At 41.2% G+C, this 10,888-nt stretch overlaps 2 protein-coding genes across 3 annotated transcripts in view; one reads left to right on the top strand and one right to left on the bottom strand.

Annotated features, from left to right (window-relative positions):
- The window catches only part of LOC105684943 (tubby-related protein 4), a 47,094-nt gene that overhangs the window by 31,667 nt on the left and 4,539 nt on the right, over positions 1 to 10,888 (top strand). For both annotated transcript variants that reach the window (XM_020851768.3, XM_012398695.4), the window contains exons 3-8: positions 2,150 to 2,332; positions 3,550 to 3,657; positions 8,902 to 9,067; positions 9,788 to 10,056; positions 10,270 to 10,358; positions 10,455 to 10,589. In XM_020851768.3, the coding sequence (XP_020707427.2) occupies positions 2,150 to 2,332; positions 3,550 to 3,657; positions 8,902 to 9,067; positions 9,788 to 10,056; positions 10,270 to 10,358; positions 10,455 to 10,589 (950 nt within the window). The remainder of the gene's footprint in view (positions 1 to 2,149; positions 2,333 to 3,549; positions 3,658 to 8,901; positions 9,068 to 9,787; positions 10,057 to 10,269; positions 10,359 to 10,454; positions 10,590 to 10,888) is intronic.
- Positions 4,351 to 7,414, bottom strand: LOC105684944 (esterase FE4-like). Its single transcript, XM_012398697.3, has 8 exons — positions 7,232 to 7,414; positions 6,220 to 6,505; positions 5,960 to 6,145; positions 5,695 to 5,894; positions 5,448 to 5,604; positions 4,965 to 5,279; positions 4,760 to 4,898; positions 4,351 to 4,686 (listed from the first exon to the last, which is right to left on the bottom strand). The coding sequence occupies exons 1-8, from the start codon at positions 7,364 to 7,366 to the stop codon at positions 4,518 to 4,520; spliced, it is 1,587 nt and encodes a 528-aa protein (XP_012254120.2). The 5' UTR covers positions 7,367 to 7,414; the 3' UTR covers positions 4,351 to 4,517.

The following is a 10,888-nucleotide window of genomic DNA, read 5'->3' as shown; positions in this document are numbered from 1 at the left end:
TTTTACCGCATCACGTACGTTCTTTCGAGCAGTTTTCTAGCTCATCCCAGACCCCGCGGAACACATCTATGTAATATTTCCCAAATTGAATCTCGACGATCAATATTTCCACAATCGTGATTCATCGAACACGCATAATCGTATCAGAGGCGCTCGATGAACCGCACGATAATACAATAGACGGTAGGAATTCCTTTGATCGTCTAGAAATTTAAATAATGATAATTGTTATAATCCGACGACGTCGGGGACACATTTATAGACCAACATTATTATACATTAATACGAAACTTGCGTGCCACTGGATGATAATTCACCCGGTTCATTTACAGTTCATGTACGAACCGTACGACCCACGAGTGATCGTTAATATGTCAAACTTACCTACTACGAGGAAAACGTAGTAGGTACGTGAAAAAAAGGAACTCTGCGCTCCAAACTTCTGAATGGGAAAGTTAAATTCAACGTCCCTTACGGAAAAATGGACGACCTAATACCGTGCAATGCAGAGCTATATCAACGATGGCACCGCGATCATTTCCTCCACAGGTTATTATCGAAAGAGGAAGAAATGTACATTACGTACAACGTACGTTACAACAATCAACCTCCGCATTAACATAAAACTTGAAGAATTTGGTTTACGAAACCGAGGTGATAAATCAAGTCAGAATTAAAGCAAAGGCGTTGCCAATTTTCTGCTGTTATACCGCCTCCTGGATTGCGGTAAAATATATTATTATTATCATCGAACGTATGCGCTGTTGTAGGCGAGAATAAAAAAATAAAATAAGAGAGATCTAATTATGCGGGTATTATCCTCTAGAATTTTTCATTATCGGTTACGTGATACTACTTTCGCTGCATATATCGGTATCTGACAAAAGTTATGGCATTTTTAACCGCGTTGCGTGGAGACAAAATTAAAATTTGCGCAATTACGTTTTTATTCGCGTGATCAAGAGTGATATCGATATCGCATGTGAATCGACAATGTGTTCGAAAAGGTAAAATTTTCTTTGGAATATATCGGGTGAGAACCATACGAAGTATAGTTGCACGGTTCCGAAAAATGAAAATGAAGCCTGAGAAGTTTCATCGTTCATCGGCATAATTTGTCTTCTCAACGTAAAGTTCAAGCTTTATCGATCAATATCTCCATTTTATTATCGGTATTCCGCGCGGCATGAATTAGCTGCAATCTCTTTCAATTCTGCACGTTTTGGTGGTAGCATCGATAAGCGTTTTTCCCGTAAACTTCGCCCCTTTGTTAAGATACCGTACAACGGAATTACTAGACAATATTGAACAGCTTCCAAAGCACCTCGTTATCTCCTGTACCAGTTCATTATTTTCCAAATTTTAATACAGCTTTTGTCTCGCGGTGAACCGTTCTTTAACACGAAATCCGTTTTTGATCTCTTCAGAGTTCTGTCGAACTTGCCGCGGACTCCTTTCCGAATTTTCAACCCATTGAAGGGGAAGAATAGAGCGAGTAGAAGATTCTCCGCGAATCCCGTTCTAACGACACGTTACCTGTTTCGCCGTAAGATAGATTATGGCGGGTGAACCTGGTCTGCGTCAGTTTATGAAATTACCGAAATTGTGTCAACCTCCGATATATCCTCGAAGGTATCTACAGGGTGGCTTATATATAGAGAAATTAAACTCCTTCAGGCTGATCCACCGTAAGTCCGTTAATCCGAATTGGTTGGCTAATGTGAATTTAATTATAATCTAAGTGAGTGTAACTATCCCCTAACTCGCGTCAGCTAAGTGTCACCAGAGTGAATAGAATTTATTCTAATTGTCGTTATCGAGGTATACCGTGATTGACTTATATTGTACCGGAGGTGGGGTTTCAATTTTGTCGTCGAAATCACGGAGTAGTTCACGATGAAATTTTCAAAGTTCCGGAAATTTACGATGAACTATTTCTGCTGCATTCCTGGCGCGGGTGCAGGTGCATTTAGGTAGGCGAAGAATATAAGTATAGCGTAGGTACCACGCGGTATTCTCCTTCAGAAGAACAGGATTAATAACGGTAATCAGTTCACATGAATACCGATCACATTTTTCAAAGCGCGTGCATTTTACACGACGTCGATTACTTGCATAAGAAATTGTTACGCTTATTGTTATGTTTCAGGTAATATTGGTGAAGTGGAACGAACCCTACCAGAAATTGGCCTCCTGCGATAGTTCCGGAGTGATTTTCGTCTGGATAAAATATGAAGGAAGGTGGAGTATAGAGCTGATCAATGATCGGAGTACACCAGTCACGTATTTTTCCTGGTCCCACGACGGAAGGATGGCCCTCATATGTTACCAGGTAACTGACAATTTCGACACGATCGAGTTTTCTTCTTCACTTCGATCGATATTAGAACTGTTTCTCTACTCTCGTTCCATTTCTTTCTTCGATGCTTTCAATGGCTTCGTTCATGATCCTTGGCACATGTAGGTACTACGCCTGAAATTCCGCCTCATTAGCAGACTAATCAAAGTATAATCGAAGTTAGTCCGCGCTATGTTAGTCGTAAAACATACATATACCTACAATAAGTCTCGGATTTGTGGGGTATCGCTAATTATATTATGATAAATAGGATGTGAGTTTCGCGTGAGAAAAACTGTTACGCTCCGTGATATAATTAAATTTTTACCGGTATATTCTACCCATCTCTATCTACGTAGCTTATTCTTCGCTATGAGTTGACGATAACCTTTTCAAACAAAATCTAATACCGAGGACCTATAGACACCTCGTAAAATTCGTCCCTCGTAAAACCCCTTTTCGAGATTTATTCGTGTCACATTATGCAAATATCGTAAAGTTGCAGATGAATTATCATTATCATTATCATCGTTATTATTATTATAATCATCATTAAATCAACGCTCCGGTGCAAAGGGGGCACAAACTCACAGACTACTTATTATTTCAAAAATTACAATGACCGAATCTGAGTACGAAAGATAATTTATTCAGGGTCGATATTTTGCTTCCGATGTTCTTTTTTCTTCTTCTTATCAGATTCCCGTCGTTTGCATTCACATAGCTACCACGGAGATGAATACAAAGAAGAAAAAAGAATTGCGTCTCCCCGACATGGAGCGCCATGAATAATTGCTTACTTTTTTGGTAATCACTCGCTTAATACCCGCGAAATTAAACATTAATGAGTGAATTTTATACTCCGAATTTTAACACAATTATTATACACACCGCGTCCGTAAAGGTCTTCCGTTAATTGTTCGGTAACACCGACCCTGTTTCCGACAGTTTCTCCACCCTATTCACTGTACAGACCTGGATCAAGTTACGTATATGTGTCACCTTTTGCAACTGATCTCAAGTTTCCCTGTTGGGGGACAAATTCGATTTTGTTGTATCACCGTCACACGTATACATACATCATTTGTCGGGGTCGGACAGGTTCGTAGAGGGCAAGTTTGACGGACACTTATTTTAAGTTAGATTCGTCGGTCAAAGCGATTCGTTGGCAAATTTATAACCGAATAGTTTAATCGTCTGTTCGTTCACAGGATGGCTTCGTCCTAGTTGGCAGCGTTGCCGGCCAAAGGTATTGGTCCTCGATGCTAAATGATCAGGCGACTATCACATGCGGGATATGGACTCCGGATGATCAGCAGGTAATGAAAATGGATTTTTGACAATCAGCAAAACGCGTAGCCGAACTATATTTTCATACCAAAGAATCCCTGCAGCGATAGATTGAATCCCATGCTCTGGAAAAAATTATTAAACGGGTCCAGATCTGGTTTCAACCCCTCGATCAAATGAAGAGTCTCCCGGATTATTTCGGAGTTGGGCTATGATGGCGCAGAGTGTAGGTAAAGTTTTGTATCGTGTCAGCGAATATGCAAGCTCCGGGTCGAATTAGGTCGTGGAGAAAATCATTGCCTGAGTCGCATGGCTCCCCTCGACGGATGACAAAGTTAGGTTTAAGCAGTAGAAGTTCTACTTCCAGTAGATTTCGAAGGTCGAAGCTCGATAAGTAAGCTATAGTATTATTGGGATCGTGCCAGGAAAAGGAAAAGAGAGAGCGAGTGAGGAGAGAGGAAACGGCAGAGAATAATTGATGCAATCTCGATTTGGGCACCGAAGAAACTCCCGCATCCAAGGAAATGTATGAAACAGTGCAAGGTCACAGTTGATAAATAATACACCACGTCGGATTTAGCCTTGTTATCTTCGTGCGAGATTAAAGTCAGGTTAATAAACTTGGACTTGGACCCTGCAGAGTCCCGCGCCAAGTATATCGAGATGATGCTAAGGCCTCTCGTTTCGTAATAACTCACCCCATCAAATTGAGCTGAGATTAAGAATTGTGAAAAGTCACTCGCTACTCGAATTTATTTGAACAAAATTAAAGATTTTTTTCAACTGTTAGCTCACGACGTTTCGGGTGATGTGTTACATCTCACCGATACATACATTGTATATTCTGAATCGATGACTCAACTGTTGTCTACATGGTTGACAATGAGTACTATTCAGTGTTGAGGATTTCAGATATTCGATGGCTGAGCTTAACCACCTTTTCGTCCGGATTAACGCCCGCGGAAAGCTCCGCGTCAATAAGTAAGTAATGCTTCGTTGTCCTTGAAACCGGAAGCCACTCAACCTTTATCAGATCATCGATTCGCGGTGTCGGATTTCTGAAACGAAAGAATTACGAAACAATGATACGCATTGGAAGATCCTTTTGTTTGCCAATAATTTAGAACCAACCCGGTCTTCGCAAAGTCGGTCCACATCCTTATCATTCTGTCGGATACGATTTGCTCTTGTGAGCCGGGTTTATATCTTAAGTAATCACCGGTGATCTTCATGTAGAATAGATACGGATGATCGTCACCGTGCGCAGTCCCTGTACGACGAATAAGATGGTCAAAATGATGATTCTTATTATCAAAAATTCAGTCGATATCGATACCTGTGTACGATGACTTGAAAATAAATTTTCCAAACGATTTCTCAGCGTCAAACGATAACTTGTAAAGGTAGCATGGAACCATTTTTTTTTGTTGAATCTCGGCTACTTTTAGCGCACCAAAAACGAAGGATATGTCGCCACATGCTTGGATCCAATTTTGAACCGACTCCTCGGTTATCGGTTTGTCCCCAAAATAAAATTTCATCATCTCGTCACCGACGGCATTCCTTTTTGGATGGTCATTCGCAACTAGACCATCCGGCAAACGCAGCTTGGAATTCTTATCAAACATCGTAGACAGAGTATTTTGGAGTCCTATGAATTTAATAACACGCATCTATTACTCCAATCGAGGCAGAGTACGATCTCTTTGAATTTTAGAATCGGTCGACCACCGCGACACTTCGCCGTTTATAATCGATTAAAATTCAACGAGTAATTTTGGGATCCGTGTCGATCACCGAACGACGCTATTGTCATTACCGATCACAAATAAAATCCCTTCGTGACTGGTATACCCGAGCATAAGAGGCACATCAGTCCCCTCTAAGACAAGTTCCTTCGGGCTCTTGGGCATGAATGGTTTTTCACTTTTGTCATCGATACTCGGAAGGAAAGGATATTGCAACCAGCGCCTATCCTGAAGAAAGGACCACAGCGAATGAGCTTGAATCTTATTCGACGATGTTTCTATCGGTTATCATGACCAAAGATGAGAACGGTAACGAACCTCTGGGCTCACTATATCGTGTTGCACCCTAACGAGTTCTTCTGCCGGAATAGACCTGAGGAATTCTACGATCTCTCGAGGGTCGCTAGTTTCTTTTCCGAAAGCAGCCATGTACCGACGCAAAGCTTCGGCTGTGTCCGGAACACTTGTCCAATGGTCCAACGCGGTGCCACTCTGCGCGATGGCTTTGTGAAAAAGACCTGAACGAGAAGAACGGTATGATCAGGCCATACGACTAATTGGCGTCAGTGAGCCAACTTTGTACCTTTGGAAAGTGGAGACAAAACTTGATAATGCACAGAAGCACCTCCCGCGCTCGCTCCGAATATTGTGATGTTGCCAGGATCTCCGCCAAATTGAGATATGTTTTCTTTAACCCATTTCAGAGCTGCAAGCTGATCCTTGAGTCCCATATTTCCGGGCACCACCGGATCGTTGAGTTGCAGGAAACCTGAGATTTTGAATATTTTTCAAAAATTGTGCAACGAGTCGATCGGCGTATAATGGGGAGGAATACCAGCTCACCAAGGACGCCGACTCTGTAGTTCATGGAAACAAAAACGACGCCTGTTTCCATCAAGTAATCTGGACCAAACACTTCGAAGTTCGCGTGACCGCCGATGAAGGCTCCTCCGTGAATAAAAACCATTACTGGTCGCGATCCTTTCAACGAGGTCGTGGCTACGTTGAGATAGAGGCAGTCTTCGTTGCAGCCAACAACCGGCACGTTATGCAGATCGTGTTGGGGGCAACTTGGTCCGTGCTCCAACGCATCTCTGAGCCCAGTCCATGGTTGCGGAGGCGATGGCTCCTAATTTCACATATGATAGTACATTATTTAGGGGAAACCGCATCGATGCCAAAATTCATTGGTATGCTCAGGATGACAAAAAATTCCCCGCAAGACGGTTTGAGCAAGGCTTTCGGTATGATTGGGATCCTTACAATTAGTCCGAATAATCCTATTTTTTCAAAATGTTTCTTTTCTTCGACTTTCAAGGCATCGTTCAGAGATTTTTTCTCCCCGCTTCTGTTCGGGTTGGTATGCTGATCGTACGCAAAGTAAGGATTAAATATCACTCGATGAAAGTTGCAGATGAAGGACGATATTTGAGGTTTCAGAAGCAATGCAAAAATCGTTCAACCGGCATAATACTTCGAATTTTGCATGTGTTTAGGATATCGAATGTTGACCGTGCGTAGTCAATGGTTGAATTAAAATTATGACATTTTTCGTTTTAAGTAGTTACATCTACAATTTTATTATCGCGACAATCGTTGGGCTTTCATCGGGTAATCAATCCCTATCGCTGGCTTGTCGAATAAATCAACTATCATAATCTCGACCACGGAAACTTGCGATTGTGACATAATATTAGTCCGATAAAATATAGTGACGTGAATGCGAGTTACGCGAGACGATATCACAATCAATGTTATCTAACATATTTACGCCAATTGTCTCTCGATAACTGGTTTCTATGAGTACCGCCGTCATCGACGTCAACTATTGTCATATGTTCAAGACAAGACTCACCGCAAATCTTAATTTGCCCACCGGTGGTGCCGCGTACGGTATGCCTTTGAAAAAGATGTAAGGTGCTCCGGTAATAGTTTCCGCCGTAGCACCGCGAAGCAACCCCTCTTTAACCCTGACAACGGGAGTACCCATACTTGATTTCGGAACTGACGATCGGACTGAAAACTCAAGCCACCGGCTGTAACTTTTGACTGGATATATTCTGTCCCCTCCCGAGACTTGCATAACATCTGATGTGATGATAATTGGCGGAAGTTTAGCCGTAATTGCTGCTATGGTTTAGATACATCTGCGACCGGTGCCCGACCTTCGAGTGATTGAAAAAGCGAGAGGAAAAATGTTCTATTCTTGTAGCAATCTCCATCAAGGTTCGAAGAACGATAAGACAGATTGTAAGAGTACCAAGTTCGATATAATTTGTATACTTCAACAGTCTCCACGTAAACGGAGTATATGGTAGCTTCCTTTTTTCTGGTTTTTGAAAAAATAAAAAAATTTGCGATCCAATTTCAAAACTAATTTTCAACGTCAGCAATCAACTACCACTGTTGCCACTGACTCAACTTTTTCATCGAATAGACTTATAGTCAAATAAGGAAATTTGAGCTTTGCGAAAAACAGTGTTACCATCAGAATCAGCAGAAATTCTATAAAGTTATAATACTGAATACTTTCCATCGTTTAGTAGTGTGTAAAAGTGTTTTTTTTCAAATTTGATTTTCGTCCACAAAGTCCATAGCCGTTCATGCAATTATACCAAAAAGCTCCATTATTTAACGCAAGTTCGTCTTTCTCTTTTGCGTTACGGTTGCGATATTCGTCTTCGACTTAATCTCGACCTTGGCCTCAACTCGATGCGCTCGACAGTCATCTTGGAATATCACGCTCGGCGTGAAAAGACAGACTCCCCTCGCACCTAATGTACTAATAATTACTTGCTAATTTTTAAGTAATCTTGTCCAATCTGCTCAAGTTATAAAATTGCAGAAGATTATGTGTTTTCCAAGTATTGTGTCAATTTCATTCATTAATTCGAATTAGTCTAACAATTTCGACCAATTCGACCGCCCTATCTTTGCACGACATTTTTTTACCTACTATTAACTGTTCCTGCAGCGGCAGGACTAAGAGATTTCGATGTACTATTTTTCATTTTTTTCTGCTTTTCTGGTACATAATTGAATAGGATATATTGTCGCTGGCATAACATGTCGTTATTAAAAACGATAGGTTCTTGAATAAATCCCGAAAAACACGGGTTGTAGTATCGCTCTGCACATACCAATGCCGATCATTCATTTTTCAAGACGATAAATTTCAAGAGCTGACGTCTCGAGGACCTTGTTCATAGATGTAAACATACTGTGGTATGCTTAGTCGGGTCATATCATGAAAAATAAAAAACCAAAGGCCAAAAAGGGCGAATCTATATGAGATCGATATTGTAGGTATCCGAGTGAAACCAGGTTTCATAGTTCACGTTTTCCACATATTCGAAGCAATATATTGCTTTTCCTTTCATATTCCGTTACAAGATGAAAGTGAACTCTTTTTTCTTAGACCATTATACACGTAATCGGCAGTTTACGATTTCTTTATTCATTTTTTACATTTAGAAGCGACATCAAGAAAAATAGTTCATAAGCCATTTTTCGCTGACTTTTTAGGTCTATTTTGGAACGACAGCTGGTCAGTTGATAGTGATGGATGTCCACGGAGCCATGGTATCAGAAGTTCAATTAGCGGCAGCGGTCACATCGATGGCCTGGAGTGCCGAAAAATTCAAAATGGAAGAAGGAGACGATGATATTACCGGAAGTCAATGCCAGCAAGGTTTGATTTCATATTTTAATCACATTCCCTTCACTTTGTCACATTCACTCCATAATAACTATATCAAGTATCATCAACCGGCTATCGAGAACAAATTCTTTTTTCCGTGCGCTATTTTGTCGGTCCATAAAACGTAATTGCGTATATCGAATGTCCGAAAATTTTTGCGTGCCAATCCCATGCGGTAAGCGTATACTGCAGGTGTAGGTATATAAAGTCCTTCGAATTGTCATAATTGCCTTTTGATCTGGTGGCCCATCGATATTAAATTAACTGCGAGCTTATAGATTGCCGGTCACCGTTGTGCACCGGTTATACATTTTTCATGCTGTTTCGCTGCAATTCCTATTTTATCGGAATTCACTGTGAGATGACGCAGAGAAATATCACAGGAATAACAGTGCTCGATAGGAAATAGATACGGAAAACGATTAGAATGAGCCGCCTGCGGTGCAGTACACTGTATCGTAGATTCTACTCAATTACTGGATATGCTTCGGTTCTGTAAAACAATGGCTGAACCAATTTAATTCGAATAATGATAAATATTGTGAAATCTGAAAAATTCACACGATTCTCACGAGACTTCACATCGGCCTACTGACCCTTATTTGCAAGTAATAACAGTTCCGACTAATCAGGACCTCCGAAAAAAAGAAAAAAATAGGAAAATTATGTCCGGCACTTTTGGTAGAATAATACGTCTGCTGGTTATTATAGACGAACGGAGTTACGTGTTGGCGGTATGTCTCGCCGATGGAAATATCGTCCTTTTACGATCCTTTGACGACGTATCTCCCGTCACGATACGTACAGGATTGAAATCCCCACTACTGGCTGAGTGGAGTAACTCGAGAAAGTTATTGGCAGTCGCCGGTATCAAAGATGCCGACATTTTTCAAGGCAATCCCCAAGAGTACATAAACTTATTGCACTTTTACTCGGACACCGGCATTCTCGTCTACACCACAGCTATACCGTACACACAAGTAAGTTCTACAGATTGAATAAATGGTCAAGTAAATTGTGATTCAAGATGAAACTTGTGCAACAAATTTCAACTATTGCAAGATATGCCTTTACGAATATGGGTCGATTTTGAGTCTTGTGGATCTCTGGAGAATCAATTGTTATCCGTTATTTATGGGTGCAATGTTCGATATACCCATGGTGCAATGTGAAAAAAAAAAAATGGTTTTCAGTGTCCTGTGTCGGCCCTAACGTGGGGCCACAACGACAGAAGATTGTTCGTGGCTACAGGGGCGAGGGTGCACGCTGCATGGGTCTCTAGGTGAGGCTTTCGTTGAAGCGAAATTTTCCTGCAATTATCTAGGTCATAGTTCGATCATTTCGATTTGTTTGCTAAATTTCTATCGCGTGCTTGCAGGCGAGTAGGTTCTCTGCAGTTGCTGTCACGGCTCGCCGTTCGCGCTGCTTTATCGAGGGAATCCAGCGTGCAACAATTACCTCTACCTCCAAGACTGAGAGCCTTAGTAGCCGCCCTTTTTGCCAGTACGATAAGGTTAGCAAGTTAATTTTACCGTGAGACTGAACAGAAAATTTTCCGTCGCGAAAATAAGAAATAAAATTTCTATGTACACATCGCCTATCCTTCATCCGTTGTGTGTTCAAACAAAGACGCTTCACGGGGACGAATCGATCCTGCGAAATAACGGAAATTTTGTTTGGTCCAATTTATATCCTGTCAAATTTATAACGTGAACATTCGATCTGATATATAGATAAACAATACAGCTACTTTAGTTGAGTACTAGAAGGGCTGAGAAGGTAGTGTCATTGATTATTTCTTGACCGGAACCT

This window comes from Athalia rosae, chromosome 2, assembly GCF_917208135.1.
Source record: "Athalia rosae chromosome 2, iyAthRosa1.1, whole genome shotgun sequence".
Lineage (NCBI taxonomy): Eukaryota > Metazoa > Arthropoda > Insecta > Hymenoptera > Athaliidae > Athalia > Athalia rosae.
This window is presented reverse-complemented; position numbering and strand designations above follow the sequence as displayed.